The 21,771-nt window shown below is 45.4% G+C and overlaps 1 protein-coding gene across 2 annotated transcripts in view; it reads left to right on the top strand.

Annotated features, from left to right (window-relative positions):
- Nucleotides 1-21,771, top strand: part of RPTOR (regulatory associated protein of MTOR complex 1) — a 161,088-nt gene that overhangs the window by 88,812 nt on the left and 50,505 nt on the right. Inside the window, exons 11-20 of one of the 2 annotated variants that reach the window (XM_059828082.1) lie at nt 3,047-3,148; nt 6,700-6,783; nt 8,246-8,356; nt 14,090-14,164; nt 14,805-14,870; nt 15,516-15,707; nt 16,944-17,084; nt 19,393-19,510; nt 20,774-20,914; nt 21,365-21,523. In XM_059828082.1, the coding sequence (XP_059684065.1) occupies nt 3,047-3,148; nt 6,700-6,783; nt 8,246-8,356; nt 14,090-14,164; nt 14,805-14,870; nt 15,516-15,707; nt 16,944-17,084; nt 19,393-19,510; nt 20,774-20,914; nt 21,365-21,523 (1,189 nt within the window). The remainder of the gene's footprint in view (nt 1-3,046; nt 3,149-6,699; nt 6,784-8,245; nt 8,357-14,089; nt 14,165-14,804; nt 14,871-15,515; nt 15,708-16,943; nt 17,085-19,392; nt 19,511-20,773; nt 20,915-21,364; nt 21,524-21,771) is intronic. The other variant, XM_059828083.1, reaches the window with a different exon arrangement.

Here is a 21,771-nt window from a genome sequence, read left to right as displayed (position 1 = left end):
CCAAAGACCTGAGTATAGGAGGAGAGCTGTGGACTTCTGCGAGGTTGGGGGTTGATAAAGACGCCCGAAGGCTTTTATCCTCCCACCCCTTTTTTTCCCCACTGTATGTGCTGTATTTTAAAATTTAAACAAATATGATTTTTTCCTTTCCTAGCTTATGTTCATTTTTATTTCAGGTCTCTAACAATGTCTCAGACCTCGTTGGGGCACTCGCTGTCAAGTGAATTGAAATTCAGCAAATTTATGTGTATGTCAGGGATGAGAGGAGGCAAATACTTGCTGGGGATTAGACAAGAGATCAGCAAATAAGAGTGGTTATTCTCAACTAGCGATTGATTCAATATAGGGTGGAGGCAATTTACAAGCAGGTTTTCAAGCCTGACAAATGTAATTTCTTGTGTATTTTGAGTAGAACTTGGGGTAGGTAGAGCTATCGGCGTGCAGTCGCAGTTGGGAGCCTGAATGCTGTGAGTTTCCAAGCCAGCCCGGGCACTTGACTCAAGTCCTCTTCTGAGCTCTTCCTTACGCTTTCATTTAAAATGCAGCGTGACTAATACCGTGTAGGTTTGTGCCTGTTCTGTACAGGGGGGACAGCTATTAACCTGTTGAACGTCTCTCTGTGGAACACCTACAGAAGGAGTGTGAAACTTGGATGTTAGTTTGGGAGGGAGTGAAAGGCAGTTCGCTCTACACAGTGACAAACAGTCAGAGCAGACAGACAGTTGCTGATCTATTCCTTGTGTTCTAATCAACGTTTTGCCCTCAAACCTCTTGATTTATGCCCGGCAAGAAGCGTTGTATATCAGAGAAGGTTAGCTGCTGCTGGCCAGCAGTAATCCTGGGAGAAATTGTTGTTCAGTGCAAGGCAGGGGGAAGGGGCGTTGTGCGATTGAGGTTAGTCAGCCTGTTTCGTAACTAGGCTGGCAGAAGCAGCAATCAGTGCCTGGGATGTCAAACGCCCGGGTGAGTCACAGGATTACCTGCTGCCATCCGTTCGCCGGCCGCGTTGGCCGCTGTGGGTTTAGAGTCCAGTCTGGCCCTGGATAAAGCAATTGATAATCTCTTCAGGGCTGTTTTGTTTCAGCACCGTGTTATAAACCATGTGCATCTGACTTCTGCTTATTCTCTAGGTGTTCTTTCCTAGTCAGACCTGGAAAATATGATAACCTGATGGAGAAGGGCCTGCGGGCTCACAGTGCTCGTATGGGGGACATGGCGGGGGAGCGATTGGGCTTCTGGCGGGTTTGGGTTGGTTTGCTCTCCCTCCTCCCATCTCTTCCCTGCCTCCTTCCCCCCTGATTTCTCTTTCCCTGTAGATTTCTAACTGGAAGCTGCTACGTGCTTCGGTCGGTGCTTTCTCATACCTAGCTTGTACCACGTACTTGGTGTGATAGATGGCAAAAGGAATGTTTCTTCAAGCGCTGCTGCGCTGGCGGGGGATGCTGATGTGCCCAAGGACTGTCTGAACGTGCACTGCCAAGTAGAGCGCTTTGGGGAATAAGCGTCACATTGCTCACCAGTCGCCATGGGGGTTAGGAGACAAGAGATGCTCTGCACACTCAAGCAGGCTCCAGGGACTTAAAATGTGCTGCAGAATGTCAGATCTCACCAAGTAAACTTCCTATTTCATCAGCCAGTGTCGTGCACACCCAAACGATCACATCTTGTTAGAGTAAGACCGTAGTTACATCGTATGTTTTTCAAAGTGTGTGGTATTTCCCAGGCAGAACTGGGGTTCAGTCTGGAGAAGAGGAGGCTGAGGGGAGACCTCATCGCTCTCTACAACTGCCTGAAAGGGGGTTGTGGTGAGGTGGGTGTTGGTCTCTTCTCCCCAGTGACAAGCAACAGGACGAGAGGAAATGGCCTCAAGTTGCGCCAGGGGAGGTTCAGGCTGGATATTAGGAAAAATTTCTTTCCTGAGAGAGCGGTGAAGCACTGGAAGAGGCTGCCCAGGGAGGTGGTGGAATCACCATCCCTGGAGGTGTTCAAGGAACATGTGGCCATGGCACTGCGGGACATGGTTTAGTGGGCATGGTGGGGTTGGTTGATGGGTGGACTTGATGATCTGACAGGTCTTTTCCAACCTTAGTGATTCTGTGATTTTTCTCTGCTTGTATTTGCTGTCCCCTAAACCAGATTCCTTTATGTCTAGAGATACACAAGCTGGTATCCTTTATATTTACTGGATGCCATTCAGGTGCATTTTGTAAAACAACATATGATTGTACTGTCTTAAGTACTGAGTACCAAAGTACAACTGATAGGTGTTAGCTGATGGGAGTTCATCCCACCCCTCATATCTTTAGTAGGGCACTGGTGTAAAGTCTATTACATGCTGTAGCACTTTGCATGTTATTTTTATGCTCATTTACCCACGCTACCAGGATATCTCTAAATAAATTAGTGGATTCAATATCTTAAGTAAATTTTCTGATTTTTCTTTGCCTGTATGAAGTTCTTTTACTGCGTTACAGGTGTCAGAAGTGATGGATAGCTAAATAAAAAGCTTGAATTAAAAACCTGATAAATAGGAGGCAGCCTTCTTACAGCCCAAAGCAGCACATCTGAATGGCCACCTGTTTGCAGGAGAGGTTTATGGCAGCCAGGGAAGACTGAGACGTGGATGGCCATATTTTTCATTGTTGTTGGATTGTATTCACTGTGGACTGGGCAGAGGTAGCGCTGTGTGCTGCTACAGGAGTGAAACTACGTCTTCAGAGCAGATAAATCCACTGCTGTTCTTTCTGCTTCTCACGTGGAAAAGGTCCCTAAGACCTTTTGTGATATCTTTTCCTGTTTCTCTACTCTTTCCCTTTCCTTTTTTCAAACACTTACATTAGAGAATGGCAGCATATTTAAAGGGAATTGTATCTGGTCAGTCTTTGGAACATTTTTATACATTAAAAAAACCCCAAACAAACGTTTGCCAATTAAAAAGAATTGGTTTTGGAAGCAATAAACCGTGTGAATCCGTAGGTGCCAAAACGAGTGGTTTCACATCTTTTTTTTTTTAACCAAACTTGCACTCCTGTTCTTGCTCCAACAGCACAGTCCCTTCTTTGCGGAGCAGCTGACGGCTTTCCAGGTGTGGCTGACCATGGGTGTGGAGAACCGCAACCCCCCGGAGCAGCTCCCCATCGTCCTGCAGGTGAACGGCCAGGGCGGGGGGCTCGGCGCGGCTGACGGGGCGTGTTTGTGCGTGCCTCTCCCTGCCCGCCGAGTGTCGTGCGATCAACCAGATGGTGTTTGGGTACATAAATTACGTGGGTTCCTTCAGAATTAATTAGAGCTGATTGCATGTTTACTAGACCTGTGCAGATGAAGACAAAGTGCTTTTCTTCCCCCATACCTTCACTCTTCGTTGAGCAAAACTTCCCGCTGTAGTCCGTTTTGGAGCTTCAGCAGTATCAGGCTCTGCTGCCTCCTCTTTTGCTCTGAAGTAGCAAGACTTCTTCACAGAATAGCACGTCTTTCTTGTTTTTTCCTGTAGTATCTCCTCTTATATACCGGCTCTGTCAGGCAGAGACTTTATCTTCTCTCTGTTTTCAGCAAGTGGAAGTTACTGCGGTGTAAATAGTTTGGAAATGGCTTCTTTATCTGTCTGGTACAGTCTGGAAAGTATTCTCTTTAATGTGATGCTGAAATTTTGCTGCAAGAACATAGAAACAAGTCTCTGAAGACCATGCCTGGAAGGAATGTAGAGTTCTTGTAGGCATTTACTCAGACTAGACAAAGTTCATATGTATAAAGGAGAAATAAATCTAGGAGAAACATAACACCTCATTTCAAATGATATTTTATGGCAAGGCACATATTACAATTGTCATCTGCTCTTGCCCTCTTCTCCCCAGGAGTTTGTATTGACAGAAATACAAACCCTCATCAAGGTAGCTGTGGTCTCTTCTCTACCAGGCAGCAAAAGTCTTTCTGTTTAAAAGACATGGTTCCGGTCACTTGTACAAGGAGATGTGATTTCTTTCACTAAATGTGAGAAGACTCACCTTCCTTCTGTTAGCTACCAGCTTGTTTTGTGACTGACAGCACCATCAATCTCTGTAAGATCAAATCTTAATTTCCCTGTGCCTCTCAAGCCTTGAGAGATCAGTTGGATAAGCAGATGTATGGTTTATCTCTGTCACTGCAGTGGGAGAAGGCAGGCTTCCACTCTAGCACCAACTTTGCTGCTTTCCAGTGAATTATTTGGCACCAGAGGGCTCTGCAGGTAGCTTAACCTTGCAGTGGAATTGAGAGGTCACCTGGCAAAGGAACCTGCTTTCCTTCCTGGAGCAAAAATGAGCTAGGACAATGTAATTGTTCTTGTAATTAAAGCGTATTAATTTTATAGTGGAATAAGATTGCTTGTTGAGAGGTTTGAGATACTTTGAATCAGAGACCAACTGAAGAGGAGAGGGAAGTGCATTTCAGGCCCCTTTTGAGTGTCTTTTTGCTTTGACCCCTTGGGAGTGCTTAGACTACGCTGCTGTAGCCTGACAAAGGTTGATTCTGTTTTCCCATTTGAGATGTGCTCCTGGGGAAGGAAGGTATTTGAGTGCCAGGGGCGTGATGCCAGCCATGCAAAGCTTGGATTTGTCAAGGACAGGGAGACAGTCCTTTGTAAATGGTCTTTTATTGACTTCAAGAAGTTGCTTTCCATTTTGAATTCTTGCTGTGCATGGGGCAGATCGGACACAGGTGGCTTCCTGGTGCAGAGGAGGGAGAACTCATCAAAGAGAAGTTAGCATACGCGCAGCCTGAACGAGCCTGAGCAGCAGATGCTTGATCCTGGCGGAGGTACCTCCTGCCACACGATCGCCAGTATACGCGGACAAGAGCAGCACTTACTCCCCAGAAAGCCCTGGGGAGACTGCTGCTGCAGTCTCCTTCTTCCATCCTGCATTTGTTAGGAGATTCCTGCAAAAATGTGGACTGCTACTTCTAAATTGTCCTTTTGTGTCCTGGTTAATCTCTTAATTTGCATGTGTGGACATCATTAGCTTCCCTATCTTCTGTTTAGGAATAATGATGGACAGACGTCAGGGAGGGGTGTGATGCAGTGCTGTGTGCCTGTAGTGGCACAGTGTAGCAACTCCATCGTTTCACTGCAAGTTCAGAGATTGTGCATAGACTCCCCACACCCTCATCCAAGTCTCCAGAATTTGTGTCAGTTTTGGCTTCGGGTTATTGTGCAAATCAGTTTGGGAAGTGGGTGTATAAAACCTGAGAGAGACTTATGGGTTTTTTGTTTTTGAAAATAATGAAATGGAGCTTTTAAAATAAGACACAATTTGATTTGGTTAAGGGTTCTTGTGGGATGCTAGGAGTGTTGAGATGTGGTACCTTCACCTGGAAATCCTTTGCAGTTGCATCCATTTTTTTTCCCAGCCACAGAATTTGTGGATTTGCTTGGTTTTTTCTGAAGGTCAGATGATAATAGCATTGTCGAATCTGCATGCCTCCCGTGTCTGCCTAAGCACCCTGCACCTAACATGTTCCTGTCTGTTGTTTCAGCGGCCCCAGCTCCTACCATGCCCTGGTTTCTATTACTGCTTCAGTCTCCGGCAGCTGCCCCTGGTACTCCTGTGCTGGGCACCTTTAAAGCACATTGTTAATCGTGCCAGGTTCTGTAGTAAATTTATGGAGTAGGCTGGTGCTAAATAAGGCAGGATGAACAAAATCCTTTCTCTTATGACCTGTCCTGAGATCTGAGCTTTGATATTCAGAGATGAAATGCACTCTCCCTTGGAACCATCTTTTTCTACTGGACTTCCTCTGCACAACTTCAGTGTCTAGTATCAATCGTCCATAGTATGAGACATGAGCCAAGTAATTTAGTTATTCTTCAATATTAAACATGAAAAATAATTTAATTTGAATATGCAGCGTGGAAAAACACTGAGAAGGGGATGGAATTGGGGAGCTAAATCAATGAGTCTCTTTCCCTGAGACCCGTGCTGAGGGATGTTACTCAATTTAAACTGAGGATTAAACGTTGCATTCCAATATCTTACATCTGTTAAGGAGATTAAGCACTGAAAGTCTGTCTGTTAATATTTCACACCAGGGTAGGTATAAGCCAGTAAACTACCACCTCATTATCGTTGTCAGACTCCGTTTTAATGAGATTTTTATTAACGACTAATGTGACCTTTTGCTTCCCTCTTAAGTCTCTTATATCGATTTGCCAAGGAAAGCAAAGCCTCTTTTTCTGCTTCTGAGCTGTTTTGAGAAATGGGAGGCTGGGCCTTTTGCTCACCTTTGAATACTTGCTGCAGATACAATCGTGTTGCTGCTTTACTGGGGAAAGGCGGGTGGTACGATGAGAATATTTGAAGTCCGTGGGGGCTGCTTCCATCTAGCAGAGCTGTGCTGCATAGGAACCACTGCACTTGAGAGAAAAATTAGCAGAGAGACCAAGTGGAGCAATGATGTGAAGACTGAGGATAGCTGCATTCCTAGGAAGACCTTTGCAGGTGCCTGCAGAAACTTCACGAAGGAGGGCGTTATCGGGAGGGGCAGTAACCCTTTGGTGACACTGCTCGGGGGGTGAAAGTTGTCAGCAGGCAGGGTTTGTCCTCGTTCAGGACAGGCCACCAGTTTGTTCAAGGTCATGTAACCATGCCGAGGTCCTCCTCTATTTGCTCTGCAGTCACAAGGATTTTTGTTCTCTTTAGCAATAACCGTTATCCCTCTCCTCTGCAGGTGCTGCTGAGCCAGGTACATCGGCTGCGAGCTCTTGATTTGCTGGGAAGATTTTTGGACCTGGGTCCCTGGGCAGTTAGCTTGGTGCGTGGATGTTGCATATTGCCTTGTAAAAGTCTAGTGTATCTCAGTATAGGCGATAAATACAAATGATGATTTATGGAAGGAAAAAGTGGAAGATATTCCACAGATTTGACAAATGACTGGTGTTTTATGTGTTCATGTGTGAAATGGAGCGAGCATCCCTAAAAGAAAAGTGGTTTGTATTAATCAAAAAACCCGAATAGCTGTTTGTTTGCATTACAACAAAGAGGAGTTCCTTGGGAATAGTTTGGTATAAAATATTGTAAGGGACAAAACAGGAGGAAATATCTGGGACAAATAAGAAGGTTTGTCATGTAAAATAAGTAACAGAAAAATAGCACGTATGTTTATCATCTGTTCTCTCAGCTTACTGGCTGCATCATTTTCTTCTCTTCCTTTATCTATCTGGTCTCTGGATTTTATAAGCTCTTCTGAGAAGGCGGCAGCTGCCTTCTGCATTTTGGAGAGTGGCTAGGACAGCGCGGATAATAAATAAGAATTAAACAGAGGAGCAGTTTAAAACGCTCTTGTAAATGGAGCTATTTGTTGATAAAAGCGATGAAGACGAACCACCAGCTGGTCGTGGAATAGCTCAATAATGGGACTTTTTAGTGGTTTTCTTTACCTTCCTCCTTCATCTCAGCCAAGGCTCCCTTCTGCATGCCTTCACAGGCAGCTTAGCCCTCAGCGGTAGGAAGAAAGCATGCATTAAAGGTGATTTTAAGACCTCTGGATTATAAACTTCTCTGAGGATCAAAACATAGCTGCAGGTCAGCCACAGCGGCCTTTGCTCTGGCTGTTACGGGCTTTATAAACCTCGTTGGCCGTATCGCCGGGTGCTGCTCCGCTGCTGCCGGGTTGTGCGGGTGGTAACCCCCCGGAGCCCAGCGCTGCAAGTGGAATCCCTCGCCATACGTTTCCTTTACGTTGTGCTCTGGGAAGGGTATCTGCATTCACGGTGGGATTCTCAAAGATTTCACGTGTTGCGTGTCCTCCTGTGAGCGTAGTCTCTAACCCCACGGAGAAGGCTTGGTAAAAAGCCTATCTTAGGCAAGAGGCCTATTTAATTTCCAGTGGGAAGCCTGTAATTATTGAGCTTTTGCAATATGTTTACTTGTGAGAGCAAATGGCCCCATCTGAGGAGAGCGCAACGTATCATGAAGCATAAAATAGCACAGGCTGTAACGAGTAAAAGCTAGTGCTAGATTAACTCTGAGCCTCCATGGACCGAATGAGTCTGAAAATATCTGGTGACATCCGAGATGAAAACGAGCAATAGACAAATACGCAGGGATCCCCTCTTTCCTAGAAACGTATGAAATTGTTTTCTGCCAGATTTCTCATCAGTGTCATTAAATATGCTGCATCTTCGCAGAGCACTCGGTCCTGCCCCTGCGCAGCGCTGCCTCTGCAGTAAAGCCGAGCCGTTCACAAGGGTTTCCTCTTCTCTCTGGCTCCCCAGGCCCTGTCTGTTGGCATTTTCCCGTATGTGCTGAAGCTACTTCAAAGTTCAGCTCGTGAGCTGAGACCACTCCTTGTCTTCATCTGGGCCAAAATTCTGGCAGTGGACAGTGTGAGTACTTCTGAACTTGGCTGTTTCTTTTGGGTTTCAGCAACGTGCCTTTGTTCCCCCCCATTTGCTTTAGACTTGAGACGTTCTCCTGAGGTGCTTCAAAACGATGCTGTATTGTCTGGAGACCAGCATGTTATCTCATTAATTTATTTGACTTGCATGAAAGCTAGCTCCTGAAACTTTGTGAACGGGAACCCCCGTTAAGGTGCTGGCACGGGGTGGGTTGGCTGCCCGCCTCTTCCTGCCGGCCCGGGATGAAAGCAGGTTTGCTCTGTCTGTTAATGCTGCAATGTCACGCTGACGACTCACGGTTCCTAGTTCCCCTTCGGCTCTAGGGTGTAGGTGCTCTAGGTAAAAGCTGTCAGATCTCACTGATTGCGTCTTTATTGGGGAAGATACTGCTTTGCTTGCTAAAGGGGCTTAAAATGCACTCGAACCTTCTGTCACACGTTCCCAGGTGAGAGCGTGCGTGCGCACGCTCATACTCTCCCTCAGTTTGTTCACTTTAGGTTGTTATCAAACTTGTTCTGTTCGAGACCATTCCTGTCAGTTGTCAAAACAGGCTGCGGGTAGGCTTCAGACACAGAATTTTTCTAGAAATAAAGCAAAGGTAATTTTTGGTGACTTTAACTTACAAGTCCTGCTCCAAGTCTAATGCACATGCCAAGACGTTTGAAGATGGTTGCCATAGAAGTATTTACCCCCTGCGGAAGAGAGGTTGCTCCTGTCATGAGTCTGTGATTCTGATCTTCTCTACAATATTTTGGCACCTTTAGGTATAAGGTTTAAAATCTGAGCCCTGATTTTTTAAAGATGGCCTTGACCACAGCTCTGGTTTGTGGTTTTTTAATAAATAATTAAGCAGGTAAGTAATTCTAGATAAATTTGTATATTCATATGTATGACTCCATGGTTTGTGGGTGCAATTAGTTGAGCAATGTAAAATTATTACGAGTGGTATGCACAGTTAATTGCAGGCACGATTATAAGCCAATATGAAATTGTCTGAACTGCTTGAAGAATTTGGATCTTGCCTGTTTGGGAGTTTATTTTTGTTATATCTCTTCCATTTCAGTATGGAGATTAATATTGAATTTGCTGGAATTTTTCCCCACTGTTGATCTCGCGTTGTCAGGTTTAGTTTTATAAATATATTTTCATTAACATCCTAAGAGGATTTTGGAAAGCAAGGAAAATGAAAACGATTCATCTTAAAGCTACTCTTGAAAAGCTTATTTTTGATGCATGCCTCTCCATGGCTGATGCTTCAGCCCCAGGTACATTTCAGAGTAGGCTCATGTATAATTTACACAGAGTGTCGTGCCATCCTTTGCTTTCTCTGGTGGTGAAGCCGATCTGAGAGGGCTCTTTCCCCCTTTCCTCTCCTGCCACCATCATTAGTGCTCCCATGCTCTATTTTATTGCCCCTCTCCTTTGGTAGGCTGTGCTTTAAAACAAAACAACAGCAAAAATACTCTTAAATTTTGTATTAGGATTTCTCTCTGCCGTTTCACTCACTAGCTCCACAAACAAGTGGTGCAAGTGAGAAGGGAGGAGAGGGCAACTTCAGCAGGAAAGTGCAGTGAACGCTGCTGAGGGAGGGGACAGGCAGCGGCTCGAGTTGTCACACCATGAAGGGAACAAATATGTCATCGTATCAGAAGCTAGAAGAGGGCTTTCTTCTTGTATGCTACATATCAATAGACATGTCTTTTCCCGTCTCTGCTGACACCAGGTTTGGCCATGTATGTTTGAAACAACAGATTCAGTTTCAAACAAAGTTTAACAAAAAACAGTTATCGCAGCATGCATGTTGTGTGGATTCCAAGTTCTCTGACGCTCCAGCCTGCTCCTCTTCCCATCCCTCTGCATTTCCAGAGGGTAAATTTATCCAAACAAACCACAAGACTGGTATCTGCATGCTCCAGGATGAGAGACGGTCTTTTCATGTTTGGCTGATCCAGCGATGCAGCGGTTTATGACCTGTCTGAGCCGTGGAGAGCACGCTATGCTGCCTGTCAGCGTCGTTTTCTGGGAGGTGGCCTTTTGTAAGGCTTGGAGGGGGATGACAACTGCAGGAGCAAGCTCTCTGAGTATGAAGGCAGGCAGGCAGGAGATGCTGGCCGAAGGGTAGATGCGGTAATTAATTGTTGGGCTGTGTGGAATCGCCGTAGCGTTAGTGCTGCCTGTGGGTCTGAGGGTGCGATCCTCTGCCTGCGCTGGGCGTGCATCTACCTGGCTCGGCTCTGGTTTGAGTGGGTGCTACCTGCGTCACCCAGGCAGAAGCCGTTGCCCTAGCATATAAAAGCGTGTTTATTTTCAAACATTCTGCCAGGTAATCTTCATCCTTGCAATAATTGTGCGGTGCTGTCTCTCTCCTTCATCTGCTGTCCCCTGTATGTGTATTTTATTTGGTTTCAGGAGACTGTAGCTGATGAAATTACTTTCATTAAGACTGGAGTTCAGCTGATTGCTCATTCCTCTTTGCATTTGGATGTGATTGAGAACACGTTATGTAAGACTTGCCGGTGCCCTGGAGAGCAGAATATCCTGCTAAGATAATATTTCTGTTCTGGTCCCTCCCTCTCTTTGGGCAGGGAGGCAGAAGGAAGGTGTTCTGACGTGAGACAGCAGTGTCCGTTCAGATGATACCTCCAGTAAGCCTGGTATGCTGTGAAGGATTGTGGTTTGTCATAAAAATTACAGGATAAATCAACGGTGTTTCAGAAACATTGCACCTCAGACAGAATTGTTTGTGTGTGATACATAGGTGTCCCCTAGATTCATCTGCTTTAATTCCATGTGTAATCAGATGATTTTTCATAGGTTATTCACTGAGGACTCTAGGCATCTCTGCCTGAAGCCTGCTGGGGTATTTCTAGACAATCCACCTGCAGAGCTGCACAGCAAGTGATGGTTCAAAGTTGCCTACTGTGGGTACCGGGCAGGTATAGGCTGGTGTAGGAGCAGTGGTGTGTGCTGCCGCACGGAGATGGCTATAACACTTGCAAATACAGTTCAGGTCAAGAATTTGCTACACTGATAATGTTTGGTAAACAGCACCTTCTACATCTTAAATACTTGAATTTAAAGGGAAAAAAAATCCCTCCACCTGTAATAAGGATGATAATCAGGAATTTAAGCAAGACCAAAAAAACCTGCATATTAAACAGGACTGAAAATGTGAATACTAAAGTGGGGCAGGAAAAAAGAGATCTTGCCACTCCAGAGAATTGGCTGAAGACAATAGAAAACATTCCTCATACTTTTTAAAGCAATGGAGTGACATAAATAGTATGCTTACTTTCCAGATGTGTCCTTTGTTAGTAGGATCGTGACTACCATTTCTCATCTTATGGTTAATACAAATCTTCAAGTTAAGTGTTCCCAGAGGAGAATTTGGCAAGGCTGCCCACCCGGGGGGCGAGGCTCCACCGGCCAGCGCGGTCGCCCACGACACCCCTGAGCTGCGGCAGTGCTGCTGTATTCCAGGAACCCGTGAGATTTTTAGGCATAAGTTACAGAGCACATACGTTATATTAAGGAGAAAGAGGAGATCTGTGCTCTAGTCCCTCCCCAGCACTGGGAACTTTATATTTTATGTAAGTTCTGAACTTTCACACCAAGCCTGCGGCTTGTTTTGGTCATGTTGCATTATTATTCACAAGTGCAGCTGCTTATTCCTTGAGGAGGAGGTGTTACTGATCCTGGCTCTCCACATTGTTCACAGGATCTAAGCAGGGAGGGTTTGAGCAAGTGTGCTGGCTTTATAGACGTTGTCTCCCTCCCTCGAGCCTCAGGTATTTGCGTAACACTGGCAGCACAATAAATGCAGTGTGAAGATGGGCAGCCTCCTCTTTATTGGTGTCTGTTTGCCTACATTACAGCGAGGGGATTGGTTTTTGTAAAGAACAGAAAGTACTCACACTGAGAATGAAAAGGGGGAAAAAAGGAAGCCTGGTTTTTGTGCAGCATTACAGAGAAGTCAGGAAAGCCTCTCGTAGCTGCAGCCTGGCATCAATCCATTCCCTCTGCTCTTTGGTCTGCCAAAACCAGCATCTTTACTCCCTTCAGCAATAAAATATTCTCTTGCATCTCTGTCTTGCCATCCCCTTGCCTTTCAACAATTAGTTCCCTCCTTCACCTACTATGCCTGATAAAAAATGCATGATCCTGTCTCTGGCATGAAGCATACAATAGAACCGCAGTCACAGGGAAAACTGATTGCCAAGTCAGTATTTCCTCCCTTAAATTTTCACTTTCGTAGTATGTATTCTTGGGGTTTGACCCCAATATGTCAACCTGAAGCCTGAGCTGGTTTGTTAGCAAAACCATGGTGTATGCCATGTGCTTCACTGCTGACACTACCCCAGGAAGGCCTGCGTTCTCCTTACAGGCTTTTAAAGGCAGTGGAGTTGCTCTGCAGTTTTTGGTTGTGTGTAGTAGGAGATCATGCTACTACATGCTACTGTTGTACGGATTTAATACGCGTTAGCACTTGACCAAATAATACAGCGATTAGTCTTGTTTGTGTAGATGAGTTGAAATCTTCTTGTCAAAATCTAGTCCTGCCTAGGTGGGGCATTGGACAGAATATGAAGAATGAATAATTCCTCCTCCGCCCCCCGGCCTTACAGATTTACTGGTAATGGCTCAGGGATGTGGGTCACTAAGAGAAGCATGTGCTAGGTTTCTTGTGTGCGTCAGTCTCCAAGAGTCGTCCTGCTTGTGGAAGATGGTGCTTTAGCATTCCCTAGACACTCTCACATCCTGGCTGCCAGGCTGAGCTGGCAAATGAGCTACAGTGGTACGGAAAGATCCAGGGAGGACTGTGCTACCAAACCGCACCTCCCATAATCCTGGGGAAGGGGGTGCTACGTTTATTACAGAAGGGTCACGCACCAGACTTGCCCAAAAACTTCCCTAGCTCTGCAGTCCTGTGGGTGAGACCGGGTGGGCAGCCGGGAGGAAGAGGAGGGACCCCGAGAGCATCCGCAACAGCCGCGTGCTTGGCAGCCAGGAGCGCCTGCCTGTGTCTGAACGGGCAGCACGAGCTGCTTGCTTGACTCTGGTAGCTAGCGTGGGACCATCGTGTCCTCTAGCAGGAAGGGTCGGGGCGCTTGCTCCCTCCCTGGGGAACGGTACAGATTTGGCCAGGACTTCACACTAGTTACATAGATGTCTAACTGTACGACTAGAAGATAGTGAGCAGCAATTATCAGTAAACCTGATCTATGGTGAGCTAATTGCCTTGATGTGGGATTGGAAATCAAGTGCGGAATTAGACCAGGGGCTTTTAGAAAATCTAATCTTACATAATTTTTATTCTGTTAAATGTAATAAAAACCCAAAACAGAAAAACCCAAAAAACCAGATTCCTTCTCGGTTTTGCCTTTGGTGGCTCTTAAATAGGGGTGAAAGTTTAATGTGGGACAGAGATGTCAAATTTAACTCTTTTCCTAAGCAGGAGGTCACATTTTCAGCTACTGCTTCTGTCGTGTTGGAGGGTGGCAGAGAGTTCCTTGCTTTAGCCGCTGCTCTTCCCTGTTGGCCCTTCTGCTGCGGGGATGTTTGGTTGCGGCCCTGATGGAGGGCTTGTGCTTTATTTTGCTTCTCAAATGAAAATGAAATTTGAGAAAAATGATTAAGACGTGAAATATTCATACATCATTGGAGGAAAAAATATTTCAATGTTCTTGTACTCATTGTGTTTTTCTTTGTCTTGTTTTTCAGTCGTGCCAAGCTGACCTTGTGAAGGACAACGGTCACAAGTATTTCCTTTCCGTTTTGGCAGATCCTTATATGCCAGTAAGGACAAGTCATCTTTATTCAGACTCTTCTAGCATTTGCTTAGCTTATCTTAGCTTCTCTGTTGCTGTTCTGATGCAGCTGGTGCTAACACAGGGCTGCCTCCCACCTCAGTCTCCTCTGCCACCCACTGCTCTACTGGAGAGTCGTTGCTGAGCTGTGGAGTTAGTGACCAGGGGAGTTAAAAACGCTCCTGCCAGGCTGCGTGATAGAGGCAGCCAAACCACACAAGGGTTTGCAAACTTATGTAAACTTATATAAGCGCAGATTACGCAGTGGTGATGGTGGGAGCTGGGGGCTCCTGGGGGCTGGGTGCAGAGGCAGCCTAATTGTGCTGTAACTTTTGTAATTGCCTCTGCAAAAGTTTTTTGTAGTTTCCTGTAATAGGTATTTGTACGCCTCCTCCAGAGCAATACACGGAGGCTGGTTGGGAGGATCGTACTGGCGGTCTGATGCAGTGTCTCAGGTGTAACTAGTGACAGGACTGCATGACAAGAAAATTCTAGCTTTCTTTCCCCTCTCTTGTTCTTTTAATGTGATACAAACTGCACTTGGAATAATCTCATGTTTCAGAAAGCGTGGGGTGTAGTTGTTCTCTGGCCTGTGTTCAAGATAACAATTAGTTGTATGTTGTTTTAAGGCTGAACACAGGACAATGACTGCTTTTATCCTGGCTGTAATTGTTAACAACTACAACACTGGACAGGTGAGTCCTAACGTCCTTTTTCCTTCCATTCTCTCCTACCTCTTCTCTGCATTGTGCCTTTGCTTTGATAAAAATGTTCTGGCTTGCATTAAAGCACAACCCTGAACTGGAAAACTGAAATAGAAGATTGCTTTACATTATTTTTATGTGGATTAAAAGAAAACCTGACCTGGAGGTGTGACAAACACGTTACTTACCTGGCGCCTGGAAGTGGAGGTTAAGGACACAAGTCACTCGACAACTGCCCGTCCAGGCAGCACGCTGATGTGCTATTAAAGAAATAGTGCCTAGCTCCTGTCAAGTGGCAACTTGATGGCTGTGATAAAGTTCTTGGGAAGGGTATATGGAATGAGCCGTAAATCCTGGGGCTCTGGCAGGTGCAAGGAATATTTCCAATGAGGAAAAAACAGGCTTTATGCATTACAGGAAGTATTTCTGATGCTCAACTATTTAACTAGCTATAACAGCATGTAGACGACCTTCCCTTCATGCTGCTTCCAAATGGTATTTTATAACAAAATCAGTATATAACCACTGAATAATTATTTTCTCTTGATTTCCTGTCTATTTCAGAAATAATCATCTTGTTTGATGATGGGGTGGGAAACTGTCATCCAAAATAAATTGTGTTGATTTGTATTTTAGGAAGCTTGCCTTCAAGGAAACCTGATTGCTATTTGCCTGGAGCAGTTAAACGATCCGCATCCTCTTCTGCGTCAGTGGGTGGCCATTTGTTTAGGACGTATTTGGCAGAACTTTGACTCAGCGAGGTGGTGTGGTGTGAGAGACAGCGCTCATGAAAAGCTCTACAGTCTCCTCTCGGATCCAATCCCAGAGGTAAAAATCCAACTTTTTAAGTAAACGCCAGTTGAATTGTGAGAATTCTGGCAGGGGGCTACAGAAATACTTAAAAAACCAGGGCCTTCAAGAGCTTTATGGTTGTGTACAAGCCCTGCAAGAGACGTAACCAGAGAAATGCCCGGCGAGTTCATACAGCCCGAAAACCCTGGAATCTTGGCACCGGAGTTAGGAAACACCACGTTTTTTGCTTACTTGCATATCAGAAGCTTGTTAAAAATGTGATCCCAAAACTCACTGTGTGTTGCAAAAAAGCCTCCAGTCTTTTTGTCCAAGTATGAAAACCATTTTCCTCCTGGTATGTGTGAAAATACATCTTTAATTGAATGTGTGTTACCTTTGTGACAAACTCTCCAAGAGAGAAGCGATTCTTGTGCAGAGCTCGGCTGTGACTGACAGAGCCTGTCAGACCCCAGTGAGATTGCATCGCATGTGGGAGAAGTGTGCTGGGGATAAACACCATTGCTAATGTGCGGTGATTAAAGATTAGGTTCTCCTTTACATTCAGTCTTTCTGTCCTGCATCCTCCACCGCCTTTCTCTGGCCCCATCTTTTCCCCCATTTTATACGCAGTATTTATTTGTGCAAAGGTCGGGTTGACTGTCCTTACAGCACACCCGCACCTCTCTTTGAGAAGCCGGAGCGAGTGTTTCTGCTTTGTGAAGCACATCCTGCGGTTGCTGATTGCACCGTATCCCCGCTGTTTGCAGTCTCGGCCAAGGCGAGCTGTAAGATTACCAAGCCATCTGATCCCTCTGTTCTTTGTGTGATCTGGCAAGGTTTACCCTGATTTGAGCTGCTGTCTTTTCTCCTTTTTTTTTTTCCATCCTCTTCTACCTTTCTGTAAGCCCTTATCTAAAGGCTGTAGTTCAGCACTCTTAAGAGATTCACATCCCAACAGTAAATCCCTGTGTACCTTATTCCTGTTAATTCATATTCTAGGTAATGTCAACTGGAAAAATCACCCGTGGGAAGGTCACCAAGTATTCTGGGAAATTCAGTATACTCCTGCATCTGTGAATACTTCAAACTCAGTGCTTTGCTCAATCTGTTTTGGTTCTTACTCTCAGTGGGCTTCCCTTTAACCCTTGCTATTTACCTGACACAGTAGCCCAGGTTTCCAGAGATGCCGTTTGTGGGGATAAAAAAAATTCCACTGGCAAACTTCGGGCTGGAAACAAGAGGAAAATAATAATGAATGTTTGATTGTCACAGGTTCGCTGTGCTGCAGTCTTTGCGCTGGGAACATTTGTGGGCAACTCAGCTGAACGGACCGATCACTCCACCACCATCGATCACAACGTAGCCATGATGTTGGCCCAGCTCATCAACGATGGGAGCCCCATGGTTAGAAAGGTACGGAAGGGCTGGCGGCGCCGAACTTTGGTGGATTCATGCTGATGAGCTCTGCGCTATGCCTCATCCGAGCGTGCATTATTTAATAGACTTCTCAATTAATTTAACTCCTTTGGAAGTATCTGTTTCATTGCGAAGTCTTTTAACTTCGGTTCCCACTGAGAAGCACCACACGCGTGTGACGACACCAGTGAAAATGGCAGCATCAACCTACTGCCGTGGCTGAAGGCTCGGCACTGGGCCTTACGCTGCACGCTCAGGGTGGTCGCGTGCGGTAGCGTTGAGGGATGCTGTTTTATCCACTTGCCCTTTCTCAATGCACATACTACAGCATTTGATTTACTCTGCAATATAAGGAGCCTGCTGACAGGAATAATACAAGTGAAGTGTAGTATGTCATCGTGTCCAGGTGTTGACAAGACTGTTGTTCAGATCAAAGTGTTTCTGCTGTTTAACAGTGGACCTCAGATTTCGATCATGTATTCCACTAAGCAAATGTTTGAAATAGGAGTAACAATCTCAGGGTTTTGTGGGAATTTTTATATCCTGTTGTTTTAATTTAAAGAGAATGTGAAGACAGGGATAGGGAAGGAGAGCAATTACACTGAAGTCTTTTGCAGGTGCACAGAACACTGAGAATTCTTGCTGGGCTACTCTTCTACTAATGCTCTTCCGTTGATTACTGGTTTGATTGCAATAATTTACATTACAGGATCTCAGGTTTTAAATGAAATAGTAATGTGTTGCTGGAAACACGGAGTATGTGGCAGTCTTAATGGAGGAAGAGGAGAGGGAGTAAGAGTGCTGTGAAGAGAACACGAGAGCTCTGTTCAGCAAAAAGATTTTACTGCTTTTAGAAACCACAAGGATGGATGACAGACTGTTTCAAAGTTACTCTCTAGGTTTTGGAGAATTACAATTTCTGATGTGCCATTGTACATCAATAGTACATTAAATAGTTTTTAACTTTCTGGATTGTTCTTGATGGGTGTACTTAGGGGTCCTAATGCTTGTGTTTACTTAACTGGAACATCAACACCCTGACAGTTGTCACCAGCATTGTAGGGATTAATTTTTGTTGTCTTGTTCCAGCCTTTAATCAGTTTAAGAGAGAACTGCATGTCACACTGTGCTCTTTGAGATTCATAAATCTCTCCTTTGGAGATTAGTCCCCTGAACAGAGAATAGGACCTAAAGCCAGCTCTCCACCTCCTCTGTTTGCGGTTTCCAAATGCCTAGCAAGCCGTACCTAACCAAGGGTCTGAAGCTCACCTTCCCTACCCTCCCCACCCCAGCCTGGTAATTCGGGTTCTCAAGTTGCAGCTATGAGAATGAACAGACTGATGATCCCTTGCAGGTAGGCAGCACTGTTCTCGTGTTAGCTGCTGACTTTGCAGGTCAGTACGATGCTGTGCGGTTCAGCGTAGGATTCGGACACCGGAGCTCTTCGTGGAAGAGCTGAGCCATGTCCCCAGGGGCCTCTTGTCAGATGCCGTTTCCTTCAGCTCAGAGCAAATGTAGGGCAGGCTGTAGGACGAGAGCTCCGCTCCGTGCGTACGTGTGCAGCGCAGGGAGAGGGTTACACTGTGCCACGGAGGGCTGAGGACGCTGATCCTCGGCACAGTTCGCTGCTGCTCTGCAGGAAACACGCTTGCGGTGGGCCATCCTGCTGCGTGCGCAGGAGCAGAGGGGGCTGGGTGCGAGTCACCAGGTCGGTACTTTCTGTGGCTCTGCATCAGTTTGACAACATCAGGCAGGATCAAACAGTAGTGGGAGCCTGCTTGGGTGTAAAAGACTTGTTGTGAAGAGTTAATTTTGAAACCGAGTGCTCTGGGTTTCTTCACATCATCCCTGTGAGGGGAAGGGAAAATCCGTGCTTCTCCAGGCCAACTATAAAAAGTGTCCTCATCCCCCCTTGGTGACAGTTGGGTATTCATTTTGTCAAAGGGTTGGTTTCACAGAGACTTGTCTCCATTATTTAAAAGAAAGGGTCATGGGAGAAGAGAATACTGTCAGTCTTGTTGGTGTTTGACCTCTTTGAGAAGATCCAATTTCTTTTTCTTGGTGTGCTGGCAGAGGATGTGTATGTGAGTGAAGCGGATCTGCAGGAAGCCAAAGCTGCTCATGGAACAGTTTGTATATTGCTATTGATTGTTCCTGTTGGGTTTTTTAATTATTATTATTATTAGTTTGGATGACCAACCCATAATATGAGCAATAATGACCATATTGTTCTGTGTTTCCCTTTGATCCATTGTTTCTGACCTACGTAACCATGAAATACCTGTTTCTTCTGCTCTTTCCATAGGAGCTGGTGGTGGCTTTAAGTCACCTGGTGGTTCAGTACGAGAGCAATTTCTGTACTGTCGCCTTGCAGTTCATGGAAGAAGAGAAGAATTACCCTCTCCCTTCTCCAGCTGCCACAGGTAGGTGTGTTGTGTTTGTGTGGGCAGGAAATGTATAGCCTGAAAGCGCTTGGGAACTTTTATTTAAGGAGCTTGCCCAACACAACGAAATTCTTGCTGGTGGTGATTTATCAAACAGCACCGTTGCTACAAATTTGAGTGACGTGGTGGGTAGCTCTAATGTCTGGTGGGTAGCTCTAATGTCTGTTTAGCACTATAACATACTGCACTGGAGAAATGCATCCTCCTCTGAGTCTCCGTCTAAAACACAGCTATAGCTCACCAGTAAGTTGCAGAGCCTGAACCCTGTCAAATTTGAAGGGGCTCCCTTCAGGTCAAGACTGGAGTGCATTTGTCACGGCAGTAGACAGGCTTTTTTCCCCTCAAATTATACCTGAAACTTCAGTGTCATGTTGACCTAATGAGAAGCCTCACCACAGAACAATGAACCAACCATACTCTTTGCTACTGTAAAGCACCAGACAAGCAGCAGTGAAGAACGTTATGCTCTGTGCCTGTGGTCCCTATTGTCTGAATAACTAAATCATATTGGAAAATAAGCTTCTCCACATTTGTCCTTTTTGCTGCAGGAAAAAATCATTAAATGCAGTTTATATAGTGCTTTTCCTTATCCAAAAGAATCCTGACGGGTTTATAAGTAGGATGCACTGGAAGCATTGGCCCCACCACCATAATGCAGCCACCTCTGCAGTGAAATAAAATAGCTATTCTGAAGCCATGGTACTGTGTGTGTATTCAGGGATGAAAATGAGAAAATTTGGGAAATTATAAGTATCCAGATTGTGGGTGAAATATGAATTGAAACCAGGCCTGAAATTTGGTCAGGAAACCAGGATTTTCTTACGTCTTTGTAATGAGAAAATTTACCGGATTTTTAATGAGCAGAAGCCTGCAAATGCTGTCTACTAATTGGTGTCTGCTGTAGCAGCGGGTCCTAGCACAATGTCTGGGCAGTGGCCCAGCATCGACCTGGAGAGAAGAGTCATCATGCCTCTCTGGGTAGTCTGCAGGCACTGGCAAGGCTCGGCTCACCTGGTTTTATTGGCTATTACAGCATCACAGCCTAAACAGCAGAGACACGTGGTCCTTGCTGATTATGCGCACAGAGGATCCTTTGTCGTACCTCCTTCTGTTTTAGCCTAAGGGGCCATGACTGAATTCTGTTCATATTGGTAGTATTTTAGTTGAATATTTCCTGGGAAATAACCAAAAGGCTGTTATCGCTTTGGTTACATCTATAATTGCTAAATTTTGCATCCACAGAGGGTGGGAGTTTGACACCAGTGCGAGATGGTCCATGTACACCGAGGCTGCGGTCCGTCAGCTCTTACGGGAACATCCGAGCAGTTACCACGGCTAGGAACCTGAACAAGTCCTTGCAGAACCTCAGCCTGAATGAAGAATGTAAGAGACATGTCAAACTTCTTTCATTTTTCTTTGCCTCTTCTTTCCCCACCTTCTCCTGCAAGCTAAGAAATACCACGTGCAAAACAACGTGAGCTGAAACTAACATTTTTAGCCCAGATCATCCAGCCGCCAGCTCCAAGGGCTTAGATGAGAAGCCCCCTCATAATTAGTTTCAATTTTATGGTCATTAGTATTGATTTTTCTGAGTGTTTGGGGACTAAAAAGGTGCCTTCCAACTTCCTAACGTGCATGGATTTTTAACTGGATCATTTCTGACCCCTTGATGCTTACTCTGTATTTAAGCATTCAGTGTTTAGAAGGGGACATTGTGGATTTGCCTACACCTTCATTGAGCGTTGTAGGATTTAGAAAAGGCTGTTATGCCTGGATAAAATTTGTTCTCTCACCAGTTCTTGTTTCAGCATCTGCCCCCTTTTCTTTTGGCAGCTGGGAGCTCTGTTGCATTTTCTCCTGGGAATCTCAGCACCAGCAGCAGTGCCAGCAGCACCTTGGGCAGCCCTGAGAATGAAGAGTATATCCTGTCGTTTGAGACTATTGACAAGATGAGACGAGTCAGCTCTTACTCTTCTCTGAATTCACTAATAGGTGAGTAAAGACTCTCCTACCCTTCCTTTGGCGTTGCCTTTCTTCACATGCTGGCACTAGCATTTGTGGAAAGTTTGGATCTTAGCTCCTGCTGGATCTGAACCCAACAAAATTGCTCGTAACACCAGAAATGCTACTGTCATTTTTGGTTAGGCTATAGGCAGAGTGGAGTACCTCCTGCTCTGATGGAGGGACTGGAAATGAGAGCTGTTGGCCCCAGCTGTATGCTTCGCTATGGTGGACAGCAG

The sequence above is a fragment of the Gavia stellata genome, chromosome 22 (assembly GCF_030936135.1).
Source record: "Gavia stellata isolate bGavSte3 chromosome 22, bGavSte3.hap2, whole genome shotgun sequence".
Taxonomy (NCBI): Eukaryota; Metazoa; Chordata; class Aves; order Gaviiformes; family Gaviidae; genus Gavia; species Gavia stellata.
This window is presented reverse-complemented; position numbering and strand designations above follow the sequence as displayed.